The sequence below is a fragment of the Poecilia mexicana genome, unplaced genomic scaffold (assembly GCF_051168715.1).
Source record: "Poecilia mexicana isolate PSO_F unplaced genomic scaffold, ASM5116871v1 scaffold_5, whole genome shotgun sequence".
In the NCBI taxonomy this organism is placed as follows: domain Eukaryota; kingdom Metazoa; phylum Chordata; class Actinopteri; order Cyprinodontiformes; family Poeciliidae; genus Poecilia; species Poecilia mexicana.
Window position 1 is genome coordinate 3,721,191 of NW_028263374.1, and position 23,120 is coordinate 3,744,310.

The 23,120-nt window shown below is 39.4% G+C and overlaps 1 protein-coding gene across 1 annotated transcript in view; it reads right to left on the bottom strand.

Moving 5' to 3' along the window:
• Window positions 1-17,924: 17,924 nt before the first annotated feature.
• The window catches only part of klf15 (Kruppel like factor 15), a 38,064-nt gene continuing 32,868 nt past the window's right edge, over window positions 17,925-23,120 (bottom strand). Inside the window, exon 3 of the mRNA XM_015006171.2 lies at window positions 17,925-21,087. Coding sequence (XP_014861657.2) covers window positions 20,919-21,087 — 169 coding nt within the window. The 3' untranslated portion in view covers window positions 17,925-20,918. The remainder of the gene's footprint in view (window positions 21,088-23,120) is intronic.

The following is a 23,120-nucleotide window of genomic DNA, read 5'->3' on the forward strand; positions in this document are numbered from 1 at the left end:
CCCAAAGCTTTCCTGTTTCCTGAAGGCTAAGTAACAGCAAACACAATGTTCTCGTAGTTATATGGCGCACATAATGCAGTTCTGCTGAATATCAGGTAGGTTGATGAAATTATGGATAATGACTTACATTCATCTGGCATCACCCAAACATGCTTCTCTGCTGCTGGATTGATTAATAAAAGTGTTACTGATGAATCTTTGCTTTCAGGTTTGGATCAACAAAAATAAAACAACTTCATTTCGAACTAGAGTTGCGTCTCACTACTGAAGAATGTTGAGGGGATGAAATTGGCTTGTTTCACACCGAGTATGTTTTATTAGCTGACTGAAACTAATTCTGAAGCCAAACGCAGATTGGTGAAAAAATGTAGTTTCTTTTTTCTTTCTATAATATGATTTTTACAGGTTAACTCTGAGATCTTGAGTAACATCTTAAAACATTAAAAGTGAAACCAGGACGGGGAGAGGTTTTACGGATTTCAGCTGAGTTAGCTGATCAAAGCAAACATGAACCACACTGAGCGACATGGTCATTGTTTTTGCTCTTCTGCAGATGCAACTCATGTTTCATGGTGATTATTGCTTTGCTGCACTTGGTACTCTCTCATAACTGTCAGCGCATAAAAATAAATTACTCAATGACGATAAGGAAGCAGAAAACTCATTAACCACATCATTCAGCAGCTAAAAGCTGGGGCAACATAGCTGAAAAGCCCAAAACTTTTACCAAGCAACATCACCCAAACACACACTGATGACTCTGCTTCCAGCTAAAGTCAATAAGAGATCAGATTCACACATGGGATATAAAGCTTCACCTCAATGGCCTTCATTGATTACTAAAATCTGAGACTTTAGTGTTTATTTTGTTGCCCCGTGGTTTTGCAGTTTGTGTCCTGTTAAGTTTTCTGTGCTGATCCTGCTGTTTCCCTCAGTCCATGTCTTTCCTCTCTTTAGGAACTGACTTTGTTTAGACCCACCTGACCTGGAATCAACAGGGAGAACGCTTTAGTCAGCTGTGTGAACTTATTTTCATATTCAGTAAATCTTTTTGAGGTGCAAACACCAAAGTAAGTCCAGTATTTCCCATTCTAACTAAATGTTTGGATTTCTTTCTTCTTAACCTAAAAAAAGTACATAACAATTACAATGACATAGTTTTGTAAAGCCAAGATGTTCAGTTATCAAATGAAATGGTTTAGTCTGAATGAAGGCTAAGTTTGGAATTTAATAATTTTTCCTGGGGTTTCCAGCTTTTTTCAAAAACGATTTTCCAAGCAACTTAATATTTTTTGTTTTATGATGTGAGCAGTTTTTAACCTATCCAATTACATTTTTAGCGAATGCCTCTTTTTCTTTACCTGAACCATTGAAATGTTGCAAAAGTTAAACTCAATCTAAGAACTTGACCTCTGCTTGGGAGGTCCTGGTTTAATCTGCATTGAACTGTCTGAGTTTCAAACAAGATGTAATTATTAACAAAAACAGTCATGATGACAACATTTCTCACTGCACAGTGAGCTACAGCAAGCCTGTACTAGGTGTGCACCAGGTCTTTATACACTTGTTTACATGACTTATGGGGACTTCACATTGCCTTCCATTCATTTCTACAACCTAACCCTTACCATAATCCTAACCCTAACCATCACATACCTAACCCTTACCCTAAACCTAACCATAACAGACATAACCCCTAACCCAAAAACAACAGTTGCCCTCATGGGGCCCAAGGAAATGTCCCCACAAGGAGCAATGGTCCCCACAAGCCCACATTGTAGACAGAAATAGGTTCACATAAGGATATGTGTGTGTGTGTGTGTGTGTGTGTGTGTGTGTGTGTGTGTGTGTGTGTGTGTGTGTGTGTGTGTGCGTGTGTGTGTGGGTGGACAATGCAGAAAGAGTGGGGAGGTATTTGAGTATTTGAGTTGGTTGGTCTGAGCTGAACTAGTCGGTTCTGGTCCTCAGCAGTACCACGAGTTAATGATCCACTCAGGACATAAGCTGACCGTCAGACCAGCTGTGCAGACCCCAGTGGTTGGATGGTTCCTTTAGAACGGCTCATTTTTCAGGAAAACCTATGGAAAGCTTTTTCCGGTAGATGAATCCAAACAGTTTTGTTTCCGTGAAAATAAAAAATAATCAACATGTGGCTCCAGGGACGGGCCGGGGTTCAAGCTAAACCTGGTGACACGTTCAACAGAGGAACTTTTCCTCTTCCTGTGGTTTAACACCACCTGGTGCTGCGCTGTACTGGTCAGCTAACCGGAGGAAGCCTCCAACAATTTTCCCCTGCTTATATTAAAAAAATAAAAAATTTGGCTTTTAGCAGACTAACTTTTGGCACGGCGTTGAATGAGACACACATGAAACATAATTTGGTTTTTTGTTCTTCCTTTTTTGTTTGAAGATGCAAGATACCTTTCCTTTCACACAGGTGCATTAAATTATGTCAGCTGAAGTGATGCATAATAAACCAATAGGAAAACAAATGATGGCACTTAAAAAAATTCAAAAACATTCAAAATGTCAAGGCGGTTTTCAGTCTGTTGGTCCTACAATGTGCCATCCTGATGGCAGCCGGTCGTATTCAGTGAACATTAGCTGTTCAGGGTCTGTGGATGTGATTGTTGCTGTTCTTACCGTTCCCTGTTGGGTTTGTAGTCTTTTGCAGCATCAGTACAGCTGATTGTAGCACATTGTAACATTTCTTTAACTATTATTGTCTCAAATCTTACTCTTGTTTGCACTCTGTAAGTCGTCCGTTACTGTGATTGGTCTTTACGTCTGGTTCATGTTGGTGACCGGCTTCATTAAATCCCACGGCACATGTTCTGTCGAAAGTGTGAAAACTGCTCCGTAGCTTTCTTATGACATTTCCCCGGCCTTATTTGGATGGCATCTAACTCACTGTGTGCCACCTGCAGGGAAAGGAATGGCGCGCCAACCTTCATCTACAGGAAAGTCAAATTTTAAGTTTAAAATCAGACAAGCAGGATTGCTTGAGGAGCCATGGAAGAGGGCAGGTCCTATCCTGGCAGACAGCCTGACGAATTAACTAGCTACTTTCAATGTGCAATATCTATGTTCATCTATAAAAAGGCAGAGCAGAAAAAAAATGACAAACTTTTGTGCATTTTTTAAAATTTGCTTAACCTTAACTGTCACCCCAAAAGCACTTGCATATTAAAGTGTTTATGTTTTCATTGCTTCAATCATACACAAGAGGGCAGCATGCTACAACAGCTCAAATAATATAAAAGACCCTGCTGAAGATTCAGAGATTCAGAGTATGAATCTCAGAGTATGACTGCGTCCTTTATCCAGGGTCGCATCTCATCAGAATGGTGTCACCCTATCAACAGCCAAAGACATGTCCATGAGAAGGGCAAAGTTTAATTTAATTTATCAGAAACAAAGTGAAAAAATAATCATCTGAAATGAAATGTTTCAGATAGATCAATGGGTCTGATTGACTTTGGATCAGTATTCTGAAATGCTTAGCTTCTTCGCGTATTACTCTCTCTCATGTACCGCACAACAGTTTATCCATTGTGAATATTTTCCAGTACACACACACACACACACACACATATATATATATATATATATATATATATATATATATATATATATATATATATATATATGAACACTTTATTTATGGAATATCCCAGCCAGCACACCTATGTGGGCCCCATATGGGATGTTGCCTCCTGCAAGTATATTAATGTTAAAAAGAACCTTAAGAAACTGATAATGGATCATAAATTTGTATCGAATTTACGAAATGGCTAAATTGATATTCAGCGTTTGGTGTCATTTGTTTTTGATCTATTTTTGTTTGGTTTTGATCTTTGAAATTGTCTTTGTGTGTTTTAATGTATCTTGTTCTTTTGCAGTGTTCGTAAAAAGCTACAGTTGTTGAAGTGGCTGATTGGAATTTACCATTTAATTTAATTTCGTTTGTATCTTAAAACAACAACTTAAGTTTTACTCCAACTTCAGTTATTCTTCCCTAATGTCAGATGAATGTACTGATTATTTAGGCAAAGAAACCACGTTTCTTTTCTTGAACTCTCTATTACAGGAAGATCAACAGTAAAACAAAGTCATTCTGTTGATCAGGTGAGTGATGAAGATGGCACTTCCACTGCGACTTTGAACAACCCTGTTTACTCACAGCTTTAAATAAACGTGGAACATTACCAGGAGCCACAGTGGCACATAATTTAGCCGCAGTGTGTGATTCACAGTTAAGATTTAAGCAAAGAGGAGGCTTTACGTGAATGTATGTTGGAAAAAGAAGTCATCTTTGCCTCCTCTGAACTAAAAGTAGACAAGCAGCTCTTAGAATGTAAGATCTATACCTCCAAGTGTTTCCACTTCATCTAGTTATAGCTGAGTACATACGATGTGTTTGCTGTGTATGAAGCCTGTTGGTTCTGGGAGTTGTGGGGCAGACAGGAGCGCCACACATCCCTCATACTGAACGACCTCCATATACATATCTGTGCTCTGTACTATGAGCTGGTTTGATGCCATTGGCAGCTATTATTAACATTTATGTTGTGTTTGATGTAGTCTTAGATTAAAATGTAGAATTGGTGCCTGTTACATTTACTTATAGTTTCTTAAGGGGACCTATTATGGAAAATTTGCTTTTTTTTGTGCTTCTGGTTTGGGTCTCCACTTATTCTGCCCTCGCAGAACAACTTCATTTAACTAGACAAATAGGTAGCGGCGTGAAGAAAAGAGAGCTCCAGAAGTTTTGTTGAGGACTGATGTCTTTTCCTTTCCCTCAGCTTTATTTCTTCAATCTCTTTCTTTTTTTCTTTCTGCAGGACTGAAACAATAAAAAAGAAACACAACATTATGTGATTTCTTTTGCAAAATGAAATACAAATACATCTATACAAACATTAGCTATGTCTTGAAAATAAAACAAGAACCCACAATAACTCTAAACTCATTGTGCTCAGCTGTCTAATCCAACAGGTACAAATAATCCACACTTTCCACCCAAAAGACTACAGTCATATAAACACTAAAAAGTTTATATGACTGCTGGACAGTCATATAAATATATCCAATAAGACCGAAAATGTTCCCTACACAGAAGTTCAGCAAAAATAGAAGTAAATATGCCTAAGACTGAACACAAATAATTGCTTTCAGATGGGGGTGGGTGATATTGAAAAAAAAACAAAGACGATATTGCGATATATTTTTTAAATATCTTAATGATATTCCACATGTTGTGAGATATATATATGATCGCACATGTTTAATGCGTCACATAAAACACAAAATAGATAAATAGAAATGTAAACTAAATTGCCGTAAACAAAAAGCCATCTGAAATCAGCTACCAAATAGAAATAAAACTACTTACAAAAATTTAAAAAATGTATAACATGATAAAAGTGTTTCCCCCTTATGTCTATTTTAAACGCAAAAAAATTGTGTGCAATACTAAGAATCTTGTTTTAACATAAAAAGAAATCTTCCTTTTAAAAATGCTCAACACCATATGTTAAAAACCCTGAAAACAATAAAAGCTTGTGTACACTTCTTGATGATCTAGAATTTTCTTCATTTTCATTTCTTGTCACCAACATTTCTGATGGAGACTGTCACTGTTTTGATTTTTAGCTTTGTCCTCCATATTCGCCTTTTTCTTTACTTTACCAACAATGGGTTTATTGTTTAATTATTATTCTTTTCCCCAAAATGAATATTTGATTCGGGACAATAAGCACCTTCAGCTCTGACTAAACTGTACCCAGAACTGGTTGCTGGTTTTTCATGAAGTGACACAAAGACCAACAGGGCAAACATTACTGCATGTAAATACCAGGGAGCAATTTAGAGCTGCCAGTTTACTCCAGTTTTACTTTCTCTGTACACGATCGTCATCCGTCTTGCTGGGCCTCTTGGTTCACCGTCTCTTCAGTACAGAGCAGGTGCTTCCACTGTGTCACGTTAAAAATCCTCCTCAGCTGTTTCTGCAACGCACACTATAAATCCCATGTTAACCTCATGTTATGGTATTTGATGCTCATGGTTAATTTTTTTTCAGCTTAGTTATAACAATCAATATATTTAAGCGCATGATATAAATTTTTACAAATTTTGAAAATATATTCAGTTTTTCCTTTTACTAGATACATTTATTTCTCCTTTTTAACTTTATCTTTTTAGCTGGATTTGTTCTTTCTACATTTTCTGTCCTCTCTTCTTTCTTTACCGTATGCATTTTTCCTCATTATGCAAATGAGGAGGATCATGGTCTTTAGGGTTTAATTTCTGCCTAAAGACTGCTCTAATGGCCACAACAAAGATGGCGACCTACAATCAGTTTATCAATGACTTAGCAACTTTATTTGTGCTTTTACACCTGAAGTGACTAGGGGTGATTTTACATCTGATTCCATTTGATTGGGGAGCAAAATTGCAACATTTGTTACATTTTCAGGTGGAGCTGTTAGCTTTCACACAGTACTCTGCCGAGCGATCCAAACTAATTAAACAAGCTGTTCCCCGCCTCGCCTGTGGCGGCGCTGCACCGAGATCTGCTGAAGGAATAGACACAAACCTTCTAAAGAAGACCAACGCAACTTTCTTCTTCACAAAATGTAAACAAAAATGGAGTCATGTCAAATTTTAGAGGTTGTAGGATTTCTTCGCTGATATACATTACTGTTTTGGACATTGTTTTTATTTATTTATTTTTGTTTCGGGAATTCGAATAAAAAATTCTACAATATGGTTTTGTACACCATATGCAAGTCGCGTGGTGCTGAGGATGTGGTTGTGTTGGTGTGAGTCAGGTGCAGTCATGGTTTTGTACGTACTTTACATTGATAGTAAATAATAATGCCAGACTAAAAGAATTGCAAAAACAAAAGAGTCAAAACTCACACAGAAACATAAAGATAGAACCCCAAATAACCCATCTTGACAGTTTATGAGGCAAAAAACTAGAGAAAAAATTGAATTGGGAACAAGTTTCACTTTAAAGTAGGTAAACCATTTATTTGCATTTGTATGTTTCATATAACAATAACCTCAAGTGAGAAAATTTATATCGATGTGACGTTTTCAGATATATCTTCACTAAGCTGATCTTGCAGTAGCTACATCTGCATCTGATTGCATCAGTTCTCTCATTATGTGCAGAGTTATTCTTACAGTGTGGCTAAAATACATGACCATCCATCATGTTGCCTTTCTGGGCTTATTAAAACAGGGAGCATGTGGAAGCTGTGAGTTTGCAAAGCTTTAAATAACACAGTCAGCTGCTGGATGATTCCAGTCCACATTTCTGTGGAAACACTCTTTACTTAGAGCAGCTTTTGGACTGGAATCTGCACTGAAAATCCACCAAACCAAATCCAACTGCTCAGATGTGACCTTAATGTTTGTTTTCTTGGCAGCCCATGAGCCACACTACGTTTTCAGGGACTAGACTTTAACCAGAGACGTTTTTCTAACTCAACACAGGCTTGTTCTTACACCCACTTCATCCCGCACTTCATGTTTTTTGATGATGGGAAGGAACAGGAAAATCTGTTTGCTGAATTAAAACCCTGCCTTGCATAATTGTGAAGCACTCATGTAGAAGGGGAAAGTATGGAGGCATAGTAAAGAGCTGTCCCCAAAGTAATGCCACACACTCAGGAACATGTAGTTGTCCAAAATCCATTGGTATTGACCCTTTGCAATGTCAAAGGATCAATACCACCGTCTATGAGCCCTCACCAAACGTGCTACGTTCACAGACAAATTAGCTCGACTCGAACAAGTAGAAACCATGGCTAAACGGGCAAAAACAGCTCGGGAAAATAATTTCAGTTGCTCTGTTCAACACTCCCATCCCTCACTTCCGACGTCCATCACGGCGCCTGGAGTGAGTAAGTTACATAGTTGCAAAGGGTCAATAGTGAAACATTGAGACCTAAGAGTTTTACTAGGCCTAAGAGTCTGAGCCCAGCTCCTGTAAAACATCACGACACCCCAACATATTGATTCTGTATTAACACCATTCACTGTGAGCAGCAGAACATGACATAATACCAAACGTTTACAGAGTTAAACGTATTGAGGCAAACACGTTGAGCTTTATGCTCAACACAGACAGCGCATTCTGTGTTTTCCAGCACCTTCCGGCAGCTTGCCTCTCTGTCTCTAAGTCAACATCACCACAGACCAGCTTGAAGCCAGTTTAGCTAGTTTTTAAAGCTTCGATTCATTATGGCCCCAGGTTAGACTGGGTAAATGGTCCCCCAGCTACCGGCCCGGCAGGATAAGTAAATGAAGAACAGGCCAGCTGTTCTCTGCTAGGACAGAGACCGCAGTCTGGCCCAGAACGGCCCCACAGAATATGATACCAGATGTACTGGTGGATAACACTCAACAAACATTGGGTCACATTACAGTAGTCCACCTATGTCCTTGGAAATTACATACATATGAGCAGAAGTGGAAATCAGTAATGATCAGGTACTCAGTTCTCAAGTACCGAGTACCTGATCATACTGATAAAACACAAACACATATACATCTATTTATGCTTGAAATATCTTCACTTGACCTCCAAATGTCTCAGTGGTTAAACAGAGCCTGCGTGCAAACAAGAGGTCTTACTTTAACATAAACTGTGTCTTGTCCATTTGTGGTTAAAATATGTTTTTTCTTCATTCAGTGAATTTCCTTGCAGCAGGTAAAGTATTCAGAAATTTTACTCAACTAAGAGTAAGTGATACTTCATAATACTACTCAGGTAAAAGTAAAAAGTACTGTGGAGTAAAACTACTTCTGAGTGCAACAGAGAACCTTTGGGGTTGTGGTAGGATGAGAGATTATCATCATGGAGACGCAAGTCGACCAATCTGTAGGAACTGCATGACGCCATTGCTCCAATAAGTGTAAGTATAGTCATATTTAATGAATTAAGAGGATATGTGTTCTAATAAGGCTGTTTTGTTGAATTAAAAACACCTTTTGAAAATGTCAAATTTTAAGCAGGTATTAAATGTACTTTTAATTAAGCCCACAGTTCTGTCCAGCTATTTCTAGTTTGTGTTCCAGCTGTGCGAAGGAGCACTTTGGTACATTTTGACGTAAATGTCAGAAGTTATCTGTCCAGTGTATGAATCTGTGATGTCTACAATGTGAAAGAGGAAAGAAAAAGAACAGGACAAAGATTATTGTAATTAGATTTTGAGTTTCTGTCCAAAAATCTGAAATGGAAGGCCTTGTCTGCTATTGAGGGCTAGCAGTTATGGAAGGAATGTTTCCCAAATAGCTTTTGAGGACACCAGAGCAATTATCCTCAGTCACAAATCACTTAAAGCCTATTGTTTGCCCTGACACAGAGGCTCATCACAGCACAGAGGCTCTTCATTACGATCTGCCTTTGAGAGTGTACATAGGCTAGTGCGGAGAGTGCAGGGGTCACTGCAAACTCTAGTTTTAATGTTTAGGTAAGACAAAAAAAATAAAATTTAAATGATCAAATTTTGTCCACAGCTCAATTTGTTGAGTGATTTTGAGTAGTTTGAACAACACAGTTTTGTTGAAGAAGCAAAAGGAATTTGAAGTTGTCAATAGACAAGGTGTTGGCATCATGTGACTGCCTGTGTCCTGCAACCAGAACATGCAAAGCAGAAAAAGAAAAGTTCCAGTTAATGTTTGACTGCACAGACTAGACATGTTGATCTAGATTTTCAGTTTAGACCTGCCAACACGCTTTTACCAAGAACAAGGTTAAAAAGTTATGTTTAGGAATTTTCAGAGCATGAAAAATAAGAAGAAACTATAAACCTAGTTTAATCGGTCTTTACCGTTACCACTACTGATGTATAAGAAAAAAAAAACGTATTTGAAATAAACAACGCTTACCCTGGTGGGAGGGCAAGTAAAGCCTGGTGACCTGCCAGGCTTAAAATACGCTGGAGGAAACCCTGCGGTGATGATGTGACCATGATTCCACCATGTGACCTTGAAATTAGAGCCTTCAAAATTCATGCAGCATGGATGAAAGCATTGAGTCAGGTGGACAGAAGCAAACCAGCAGGTGGAGATGCTGGTAAAGTGGCAGGAGACTTACAGGTGATGCAGTGGCTTATGACAATGTGATCAGAAGAGTAAATTTATCTAATTATTTTGCATAGTTTTAAGGCTGGTGCACTAAAAGGTAAAAATTATGCGTCTTTGTGTTGTTCATTGCAGCGGCGCTACAAAGACAGATAAAAAGTGTGAAGCTAGTGGCAGCGTAATAAACTGCAGGTCAGCATTGGATTTCTGGGCATTCCTGCATGCACTGTGGAGACAAACTCCTTCTTGTTCCCCACATGGTCCCTATCCGATGGCAACCCCCGCTCCCACCTAACACACTACTCTGTGTTACATAACCAGCACCCCTTTTATCACACCCTCAGCTTTTTTTTGGCAGAGGTCCCTCATTCCATGCAACAGTGTAACCTCGCAAGCTTCAACAAGCACCACACGAAAGCACTCAAGAGTTTTGCAATCAGAAGCTTTATTAGCTCGCCTCGTGATTACTTTGGTGTAACATTTACAAAGAACAGGTTGAATTTAAAAGTATTCCCCAGCCTCTTAAAAAAATCCAGAAATTCCTACCAGCGTGTTAAAGTGACTTTGACCTCCTGATGTCGTTGCGTACAGTATGCGATGGGGACACATGACTCCGACACACACTTTTCCGCGTGATCATCATACACCTCAACAGCATCTATTTTTATGTTTTGGATGAGATGCAGAGCTATTTGAAGGCTTGTGAATGCTGAATAGCAACCAGAGAGACAAAAGACTTGGACGTAATGTGAATTGGCAACAGAACTCTGCAGTGAGAAGTCAAACTGAGAGTTAAAGTTACACTTAACGGGTTTATACATTTCTTTTTATTGCGTCTCCAATTCTACATTATACTCTATGTATTATCTAGCAGCCATCACTACCTTTTATGTGAACATCTGTCATATTGAATATGGTTCACTTTTTTGTAAATGTAAATAAAGTGCATGATGGGATGTTGGTGGCACTGCCGATGGTGGTAGGAGGAGTTCGTCCTGTAATCGGTGGGCAGCAGAATATTTTCCCAAAAATCTCGTAGATCATTAAGATCGTTTTTGGAAAATACAACACATGTCACTTCTTAGTTCTTTTTGGCCAATTTTTTCACTACCTTCTCTTTCTTATTGTTTAATCATGATCTCTGACCTTAACTAAGGCAGATGAGGCATGTAGAGCTTTAGACGTTGTTCTGGGTTGTTCTGTGATTTCCTGGATGAATTTCCGATGGTAGGCTGACAACTTCAAGGAAGATTCACCACTGTTTAGTGTTTTGTCCATTTGTGGATGACGGCTGTCATGGTTGTTCTCCGGAGACGAAAAACCCTAAGAAATATCCTTGTGGCCTTTTCCAGACTGGTTGATGTCAATGAATGTTTCTTGTCTGTCCTTCCGGTTCTTTAGATAGAGTATACTGTTTTGCTGTTTGAAATCATTTGCCCTACTTCTTATTGTCAGGCAGATTTTGCTTATGGCAGATTCCTGTTTCACCAAGGAGAGAGGGGTCAGTTATATTTTTACATATGGCCAAATGGGTGCTGATAACTTTTTACTCCATTTTTTTTTATTAATTCATCATTTGCAGGATTTTTTAAATTGTTTGATTTTCCAAACCTAAGAGACCACACATATGACAATGAAAACTCATGGATATAACAGGCTTGGTTCTACAGTGCGTGGTGTGCAGCCACATGCCAGGAGCAGCAGACCACACAGGGACAAATTTCACACACAAACAGTCAGATGTCAGACGGGAAACCTCGCAAAGCTTCTCAAGATCCAACTTCAGAGTAAATACGCAAAGCAGCATTGGACGTACGGCCATGAAGGACCGACACCGACTTAAAGCTGCTGTAACTATTGATTCAACATATACTCTGCTCTGGAGCATATCTTAGCTCTGGTTCCAGCAACAGGAAGAGGAGAGGTTTCTGGATGAAAACTTTGTGATGTCATGAGATCTTTAACTTCCCAGGAATTGTATAAAGCTTTTCTTTTTGACCTTCCACCTGAAAGAATGACATCAGAGAGACTGTGCAAAAATCCTTCATGGCAGAGAAAGGCCATTCCTGAGCCCAAAACTATGCAGGCGAATGTGTTGCATTGATCAGCTGCAGGAGTACACCTTAATCCTGGTTTATTCAGAGTTTCTGCAGGAAGAACCTTCTTTCTGCAGGTCTGTTGTCAACCACCGATGTTACATGAACGGATAAAATAGTCCTGGTGATTGTTACTGTAAACACGGCCTAGATTTCCACCAGTGTGTATGTGTGTGTTGGAGTCTGTTTTCCAGTTGCGACTCTGTTTTGAGCAAACCAAGCGTGACCTGGAGTAAATGGTGTGGGACATTCAGAGCACTAGGAGCGAAAAGGACCTTTGAAATCCTGTGAAAAAAGCATTTCTAGCTGCAGACTGGCTGGTAGAACTTACTAAATCACTCTGTGGGTTATAGATATGCACAATGAAGCATCACGGTAAAATGGTAAATGGCCTGTACTTGTGCAGTGCTTTATCAAGACAACTTTCCTTACACTGTGAGGACATGATTGGATAGTTTTCAAATTGTATCCGTGTATATGATCCTTGTATGAGGGCTTATTTTGGGAGACTAGAACAGCCTCCAATAACACGACTGTAACTCAGTCTTCTGATCATACACCATGTGCAGCGCTGCTGCTTGCATAAATTATCCTCCACATGTTGACAAGTTGTGACAAAAAATAAAGCTAAAAACTAGCTTGTACATGAGCATGATTGACAGCACAAAGGCCCTCCTCCCAGCTCTGATTTGTTGTTTCTGCTGAATTAAATTTAAAAATTACTTTATTTGATCCCTATGGGAAATTAAATAGCATGGCAATAATGATAAAAGGCAGATGAGCTCCATTTTTGAGTCATGATTGTTATGATCTCAACCCCTCAGCTCCACCTTGACTGTGCTGATTACTCATTACCCTGTGCTGTGCTGTGCCCTATTTAAACAGCTGCTGGTCACCAGCTCAGTGTGAGATTGTCTGTTGCCCCAGTCACAGCTTTCAAGCCTTGTCTCATGTTTCAAAGTTTTCTGGTTTTCTGATCCTGCCTGTTTTTGACCACAGATTTTGCCTTGTCCTTCGGCTGCTGGAGGAGTTCTGACCTACTGTTGATGTACCCTGCCTGACTCTGACCTTGCCTCAAGTTTTTCTGATTACTGGATCTTCATTGCCTGTGGCCCTCCAGTGAATGACCCTGGATTGTCCCGTGACTCACCCTCTGGTTGGTGGATTTTGTCCCTGTCATCTGTTTGTCCCCTGAGCCCTCAAGTCCTCCCTTTGCCCATCCACCTTACTCCTCCCTGGCTGGATCCCAGACCCCAGTGGACTTACCCCTTCCTGACCAGCCAGCGAGACCACACCCTGCTTAGCTCCTTCTTACCTTTATTTTTGTAATAAAGACATTTGGTGAACCAACTCTGGTGTTGGCTGCGTTTTGGGTTCTGGCTGATTTTGCTTTCTGTTACAATGATATACAGTCTTAACAAAAACGTTTAAAAAAAACTATTTTTATAGAAGTTACATACTGAAGTTCCCTGAAGAGTATTTTCACATTCAGGAGATGCAATTCCACACAATTCTGCTGAACTCCCATTTGCAGAGCAAAGTGAGACCCTTCAGATTACAGAAGAGTTGACCTTTGCTGACACAGCAGAACTCATACAGCCTGACCGACCATAACAATAACAACATATGTACTACAGCTCCCAGCAGACCTCATTAAGGCACGTTCTGCTGCTGGGGGAACAGAGCAATGCCCTGGCTTTCTACACTGGCCTACATTACTGCCTCTCAGGCAAACAGGGCCAAAAGATCTGCAACCAGAATAAAGGACCTTTGTCCACCTCCTGCCCACTCCTACTCACTGTCTCCGTTCATCCTTCAAACGCTGCCAGAACAAGGCCTGTGCCAAAATCAACCGGACCTGGGAATGTCGAAGGTGGTTTCAACATTTTGTTTAAGAGTCGTAGTTCTGAGCACAGATGAAAAGAAAAGCAACAAGATTTTAGAAGTATTAAATCTGACCTGAAAGATAAGATGAAATGAAATCAAAAACCTCTCACTACTGCTGCAAAAAGGCTTTCTTCAAATATATTCCACTCCAATCACTATATTTAGGGACTCTGAGCAAAGTTCCAGCAACTGGAACTAGTTCTTATCCTTTTGACATTAAAGGTTAAAAACCTATTTTTCACAGAAATATTCATTTTTGTACAGAAATGTTCCAAAATCTCACATCAGTATTTGGTAAAAAGTCTACTGAAGAACTGAGTAACTGATCAGATTATCAATCATTTAATATTTTAAAAAATTACATAATCAGACAGACCAAAATATAAAGTTAAGTGGAAATTTTGGTATTTTAAGGACAAAAGTGACAATAAGTCAAAAAAAGTAACAGAAAAAATAACAAAATCAGAACATTTTTTCCAAATCAGTTTCTTTCAATAATAAACATATAAAATTTTAACAAAAACTGTAGCTGTGTGTCTGTGTCTGGTGAATTTTTAGTTAAAACATGCTTCTTCATTCAGTGGGTAAAAAATCTAGAAATTTAGTGATTGTTCATAATAATATTACTCAAGAAAAAGTAAAAAGTGCAGCATAGTAAACATTTTTTTTAAAAAGTTACTCAAGTAAATGTAACTGAGTAAATGTAACTAGTTACTGCCCAACTCTGCTCATGGACAACCTGTGTTGAAGGAAAGGATTGTCCATTCTGTTTTCCACACAGGCACAGAAACCATGGCAACCGGCATAACTTCACAGCATTAGAAAACACACTGCAGAGTGCTTGGTCAACACTGATCCACATCCAGGATCTGTAATCAGTAATCAGATCTTTGCTCCCATCACACTTCACTTCCTCTGTTCTCTGACTCCATTAAAGGTGCCAGCTCTCAAGGTTGAGCCCAACAGTCAGTGTTGTGCAAACGCAGAATAAATTCAGTAATATACTCAACAAGATTAAGATCCTTCATTTCAGTCTGGTGAAGGTTAGGATTAGGAATATACTAGTAATTGTTTCGGTCAAGCAGAAATTATAAATACTAAAGCTGATGGGACTCAAAGTCCTCAGTTGGATTGAAGTACAGCGATGTGTGTGTGCATATACTTGTATATGCTGCCTATAAGGGACCACAGTCACTACTTTTACCCACAAAGCAAGGTCATTTGTCAGTGAGGACATTTTCCTGGTCCTTTTCTCAGTCCTACTAGGTTTACAGGTAATGTGAATGTACTGGTAATAGTTAGTTTTAGGAAAAATGTCTGAGTTAGGTATAAATGCAGTTACTAAATGAATAGGCAAAGCAAAGTCCTCAGAATGATAGAAGTACAAGTGTGTGTGTGTGTAGGTGTGCATGTTTGTTTGTAATACCTTGTGGGGACTATTTTCCTTGACACATACTACGTTGTGGGGACCCACTGCTCCTTGTGGGGACCGAAGCCTGGTCCCCACAAGGGGAAACTCAGTTTTTGGGCCAGGGGTCAGAGTTAGGGCTAAGGTGTGAATTGAGTTTTGGTTAGGGTTAGGGTTAGGTATGTGATGGTTAGGGTTAGGAAAAGGGTAAAGGTAAGGTTTAGGCTGCAGAAATGAATGAAAGTCAATGGAAAGTCCCCACAAAGATAGCCACGCAAACATGTGTGCATGTGTGTCTCCATGTAGTGGAGACAGTCACCTATTAACTTGGTCTCAAATAGCATATGTTTACGACCTACTTCTAGGAAAATAACTGGGAGTGACTGAGCACCAAACAATCAAATCTACTCAGGCTCTTCAGAAAAGATTTCTAGAACTTTTGTGAATTAGAAATCCAGACTCTCACTGAAATCTGCCAGCATACTGTATGGAAAAACACTTTTCCAAAAGATTTATAATATTTTTGGTGTTTTGTGTGAAACAAAGCTATATAAGGCTGAAGCAGCTCTCATGTATACATTTATTTGACTAGGGGAAACGATAAGAAATGTAATTTACTATGTTTACAGAAGAATATTTTTAAAACCAAGTATTTCTTTACAAACTTAAGACAAATCGGTGTGGCTACAGGTAAAACCAGATATCTACATATATCAAATAAAAAGACACATGCCTGTTTTTTCTCATTGTCTGAAATTAAATCAGACCAAGCTTTTTGTGTTTAAGGTCGGTTAGAATTATACAAACGATTTCTGCTTAACGCCAGAAAACATGGTGAATTTCAGACAAATGTGTTTGCACCTTTTTATTCAGCGTATGTAAATACCTGGTTTCAGCTGCAGATACGATTTGGCCATTTACAATTAGAGACTAGAGTTTGATTAGGGATGAAAGACCTTAGATTGGACTTGGACTTGGCCATGGGTCAGAGGTAGGATCCAGCAGAGAGGATACAAAACATATTCAGTCTGAGCTTATCCTCTCTGGGTTTTTTGGGGGGGTTTTTATGTACTGGATTTGTAGTCATGGACAGGTCAATGATTGATTGACAGACTGATATCAACCCAACTGTCGTCATCATCTATCTGCGTATGTTGGTTTTTTCCGTTGCTTAAAGATAAACAGTGAGACCAGGGGGTTGCAGAGACCTTCAGGAACATCGTCTGACCGCACAAATACTGCAGTCAGACGTCATCAGGTATACGCAGGTACGTTGTGTCTAACTAGATTGTGGGACACTGTAACACATTATGTCCCATTTATTTCTCAGATTATAAATACGACTGGGAGATCATTGTAGTCCTTTTTTTGTTTTTGGTGCTTCCACTTTCAAAGCACCTTTTTTATTAGGGATACACCGATTTATCGGCCGAATGATTTATCAGCTCTGATTTCCTTAATTTTGGTAAACTGGTGATTGACCAATACTTACATTTGAAGGCGCTCTTATCTACCTCAGCAAAGGTCTAAAAATCAGCCATTTAGAAGTTTGACCGTCAGACTGGCCCACCAGGTCATGTCTACACGTTTGCAGTAAACAATAGTCACACAACTGTCGCCAGCTCTGTGACTTTCTTGTTATATGTAGAACAAAAGAAAAATTGGTATTGAATGAAATCGGAATGGCACGTTAGGCTTTTTTAAAAAACATCGGTAATCGCTGATCAGCCAGAAATCTGCAATCAGTGCACCCCTACCTTTTATGCTTTTCGCAAAACATCCAAGCCAGATATGAGAGCAAAGTGAGATCGGGGCTTCAAGACAAGACTTGATTTTGGTCAACATTAACATAAAGCAGGCAACTGGTATTCTGTCATCTAAATTTCAGCTGAGAGATGAATTAGGATACTTGTTGTTTAGGGCAAGGCTTAACCAATCCATGTATAGCTGACCACAAATCATAATTGAAGATAAGCAGTTTCTGTCGGTTCTCGGTGAATTATCTGAAGCTGTCAGTTGGGAGGCGTTTTGTTGGACATCCTGTTGGAAAAGATATGGTTGTCCTATTCAGTGCAAACCAAATAAGATGACAAAGTTACAGCAGAGAGGGGTGAAAGTGATTCTTGGTATATGTCGCTGGAGATTTTAATCATTGACTATAGAGCCTTACTAGTTAAAAGCATCTCTAGATCATCATAAAACCCTCTTTATGTATAGTCTCACACCAATAGTGGAGAGGAGTGAAATAAGCTATGTTAAACACACACACAAAAAAAAAACTAAAGGAGATCACACCTTTCCAGACGCCGGGCTTAGCTGGGAGGTTGAGTCACAGCAGGAAGAACAGTTTCCGTTTGTGAAGACCTGGACATAAAAATGTGAACAATTATATACAAAACAACCCCCCCCCCCCCCCCCAAAAACGACAAAGATTACTTGAAAGGTTTTATTTGTAGATGAATCTTAAAGAGAACAAAGGAAAAAATATATATACCTATATATCCATATGTACTAATTTATGTACAGGCAACTTTACAGACAACTAGAAATGTTTACAGCCGTGGATGTGGATGAGGAGGATGTGCTGTCGGAACAGTCTCTGTGGTGTTGCACTGATGCAACGATGAACAAGTCCTGCATATGTACATACATTCATAGGATGCAAATGCCTCTCTGTTCACACAAGCATTACAAATTCAAAAACTGAATCAATGGAATGATGTACCATATTGTATCTGCTGATGTTACGTCACACACAGCAGAGTGGCAGCCCTTAATATTTACAGGCAGTAAGGAGGGACTCCGTAAAAGAGACGTTGTCACTGAATTACCTGCAAGTTCACTCTGCTGGCAGCTCAGTAGGCAGGTGTGAAGTGTGAACTTTAGCGTTTGTAGCGACAACACATTCTTGCTAGCTGACTTGCAAGGCTATCGCGGTGTTTGCAGTTAACACACAAGGTAGAGTTGAGGCAGGTTTTTGTCATTTGCAAAATAGCTCACATATTGAGGCATTAAGTCATATTGAAATGTTCTAAATAGTCACTAAGATCCTTATATACAAAAGGTGACAGCTGCCCATTGGAGCTACATCTAATTATCAAAACCTCTACCTCCTTGGGTATTTTGTGTGTCATACTGCCTGGGTTTTTTTCTTTCTTTTTTTTTTTTTTGGATGATTGTCATCTTAAGACTGCATCTACGTCTACGTGTGAGATATAGGGAAGGCTGTACAGGCCCTAAATACTAATGATGGTCTTATATTTCACTCTGAAACTTGTTTTTATTTCTGCAAGATCTGTACGGTGTATCGTCATGACAACATGTCCACCTCTGATTCTTAATGTAGGAGGGGGGGAAAATGAAAATGGTGACAAATGAAAGAAAACACACTTTCTGAGCCAGCTTTTGCTCTCTGAGAGAAATCTGTTGTAAGGTTTGAACTTTGACATATACTGAAGACAAATCAGCATGTACTTAGCTAAAATTTACTTGATTTGCGTTATCATTGACAGCCTCTTTGTGCCAAAAACATTAGAATGTGGGAAGAGTTCTGTGGAACCGATTCCCTTATTCAATCAGTCGTGTTTGAATCTAATCACAACAGTTCTCTAAATGTGCACAGATGGCTAGCTGAACAGCAGAAGGGAGCTTTGGAACGAAGCAGCTTCAACGAAGACAAAGTTACAGTGCAAACCTCTGTGGACGGGGTGAAACCACAAAATGTTACCAAGCATTTTTGGTTTATTTTCTAATGCAAATGTCTCAGTACACTTGAAATAAGATAAAACTAACTTCGGAGGAACTTTTCAGCAAGATATACTAGCTTGTTTTAAGTCAATAATCCCTTAATGTTGATGAAAAAGTTCTAGTTCCCATGGCAGATTATTTTATTGATAATTTCACCATAGAAATAATTTGCTAATGGAACTAGAACTTTTTCATCAATATTAAGGAATTATTTACTTAAAACAAGCTCCTACATCGTGCTGAAAAATGACTTGTAAGTTAGTTTTGTCTTATCTCAAGTGTACTAAGATATTTGCACTTGAAACTAGACAAAAAATACTGGGTAAGATTTCATGTTTTGCAGTGAATATAACCTCTCTAGTCCCTGCCTGTCGGGATCCAAAGATTCTGTCAGAAATGGAATGTCTAAATCAGCTCAGAAAAAACTAGAAGTCAGACTAGACATGACTTTAAGCCACATTATCCCAGTGGCATTTGGTTTCTGGGCCTTCAGAGGGAGTTTACCATTTAAATCCGCCATGGGATAATGTTACAGTTGCATGTGACGTCACCCTGTTCAGACCTTGGCCCGCTCCACCGTGACGGACGTCAAAACAACCTAAACGTTTCTGTAAAGCCTGTCAAAAAGCAGACATCTGTAACCTAATATCGCTGTTATTTAGTTGATTTCACTTTAAAAGTTGTCATAGGGGCTGCGCAATCGGCCGTGTAAACAAACAGACAAGGATAGAAACCAAACTTGTCATTTTATTGTACAACTATTACTGAGGAAAGATATGGCAGCGATGGATATCAGCAGTCAGTCATAATGACTGGCAGCTGTCGGTGTAACCGCGGATTTGCAGGAAACGCTTTTTACAAGGTAAGAAGATTAACGTTCATATACTTTATAAGTAAGTATGATTACAAAAATATCAAATATAGGATGATGGAGAAGGTACGTGTCTGACTATTAATAACCATGGAGAAAATGCTCCACCATCATGTAGCCTAGCATGTATGGAAAACTTGGGGCTTATACGGTCGGTCTGACCGTCCATTCAGAGACCAGAAAACGTCTGACGTCACCGTGGGCGAATCTGAAAGTTCATGAACTGTTCGCTTACTGAAAGTGGGCCTGCTCTACTGATTCTGCAGGCCGATTAGATTGACCCTGGCAACAGAAAGAGACTGAAATCTGATTGGGTGAAACATCAAGAATCCACTAAAACATGTGCAGGAAGCAGCGGAGCCAGGAGAATAGTTACAGGTATTGGAAGTATTTACTTCCAGTACTTACTATTGAAAGTAAATCAGTGATGTTCAATTGAAGATATAATTTAGGTTGTAGGGATCCTGAAGGTGTTTAGGCCTACGGTGAAGGCCCCTGCTGGCATCGTCCAGACTAAATGAAAAGAAGCTTACCGTATCTTCTGCTGACAAAACAGACAGAACAAATATCAGTGCAGACACAGCTGTTCCAGAGAAACTAAGCAACGGCGGCTTGTTTCAAACTGCTGGAGGGGTTAGTGGAAGTCGGCCGTCCCTGGGTTTCCGGTTGATTACAGCAAATCCCAGACAGCTCCGATTTAGAGCAAGGTTTTGAGGTTCAAGTACGCACGTGTCCTTGCAATGCTTCTGTGGTGTATTACTGTGAGGAGCTGATCTTCCCCTGCGATCCCTGGAAGAACACGGAAGAGTCAGTTGGCCGAGCGAACAGTCCGGCCGCTTCGTGGAAAACGGTGGACTTTGATGTGTTTCGACAGATGATCACTGCGGGCAAACTTCTTCTCACACACGGGGCATTGGTAGGGTTTGACACCCGAATGGGATCTCCTGTGACGGGACAACTCATCAGACCGAGAAAACCTGGAAGGAGGGAGGAGAAAATGAAACGTGAGGATGAGTGGAGAAGGGCTGGTTAGCCTGGCAACCACAAGCTATTTACTTATTGGGTAAACTGACCAATGTTTACAGGCTGGATCAATGGATCAATGGATGTTACTGACGAGGATCAATAGTAAGAACATAAACTTCAGTAATAACAGTGATCCACACACGTTTCCATTTGTGCAGTTATATGGTCAATGGAAATGCTGCTGTTGATACAGTAAATAAATACAAATAAAAAGGCACTTGTTATTTTTTGTACACTTTATTAATTTATTAGGGACAAAATTTCTATCACTTTTCAGTGATATTTGGATGTCTACATTTTCACAAATACAAACCTAATGAGCAAACAAACAAACAAACAAAAAAAACACAGGGAGAAATTGAAAACCCAGTCATAAATATAAAGGATTAATTAAAATGAATTCTTTTGTGGATGTCCTGACCCAAAGTAACTTCAGGTAGAGCAAAGTTATGCTCAGTAAAAAGTGATTACACCCGATCTCTACCATCAGAATGTAGTTTTTTTAATAATCAGTGAATGATCAGCAACTGATGATTTAGCTCATTTAGAAAGGTGTGTAAAAGTCTCCTGTCCTCTAAATATCCGGTTATCTTTGACAATTAACCAACTTTGACAGTTAGCTTTACTTCTTCTGCTCATTATGTTGAGACTCTTATTTTGGAAGAGAGAAAACAGAGCATCATCTTCAAATTCCCTCTACAAGAGATCTTTCCTGCCAGCAGCCATCACTATCTACAATAACTCTTTGAAGAATTTGAGTTAATATGGGTTACAACCACATTTAACTTCCCTGTGGAATCAATAAAGTATTTTTGAGTTTGAATTTGAGTCAGGAAGTAGTTCTGACAGGATGATTCCAGTCAGGCGAGATGAAACCAGATCCTCCTTTTACTCTCAAGCAACATCTTGTTTGTCCAGCCTCTAGAGAACCGTTTCCTCGCCAAGCCGAGCGAATTTAACCACGTAATTATCAAAGCCGAAGCGTTTCACACCAGGCTGTAACTCATCGGCCCTGCAGCTCGGTTAGGCCAGCGTGGAATCCCAGCTGGACTTGGAGGAGAGGAAAACACCAGTTGGCTGAAGCGGCGCAAATCTCAGCTGCAGGCCTTCCTCCCAGCAAAACAAGATGTCTGCCGGTCACTGCACACAGCTGGACTCTGCAGCCCAGATGTTCCTTAGCTGAGCGCGCAAGATACAAAACCCACACGGTGGGGATGTCGTGTGACCGAGCAGCCATGTTTCAACTGAACTGGTGAACGTGGTCAGCACCTTAAGATACCAGAAGATCCACTTCAGTCTTAGAGACACACAGTTTAAAAGGTCAGTGGAGTTCTGTTGAGGGGGTAGTCACTAGATAAAATCATTAAAAGATTTTACCTTAGCTAAAATGTTACCTATGTTAATCTAGGAAAAAAAAAAGTAGACTTCTGCCATCTAAAAAGTGCAGCCATCTGTAATGGAGACCTGCCAACAACCACCACAATCTTCACTAACTCTTTGAAGAATCTGAACAACAACATTTCATTTCCCTTTGGGATCAATAAAGTATTTTTGAATTTGAATTTGCAAACAACTCCACACACAGAAATGTCAAAATAGTTCAACTGCTGTCATGATGGATTTAAATGCCTGTTTACATAGAGGGGAGTTTTTATTATTATTATTATTATTATTTATTATTATAGCTACACTATAAGTCATGTTAGCAGAATGATTTACTACAAACACTCACTGGTCAGAAACTATTTTCTTGACTTTATATGAATAAAGCCGACTTGCCTAATAAAGCTGCTGCTGACACAGAAACCGCTTCGAGTTGCAACCACTTTTATTTATAAGAAGAAAAATCACAATCTAAACTAGATCATTTATGTTAAATACATTTAGAACCTGCACATACAGTAAGCAGGTAACTGGACTCCAACTGGAAATACACACTTTGTCACATTTATTCCTATGCATGGTGGCTCTCAAAAACTATCTT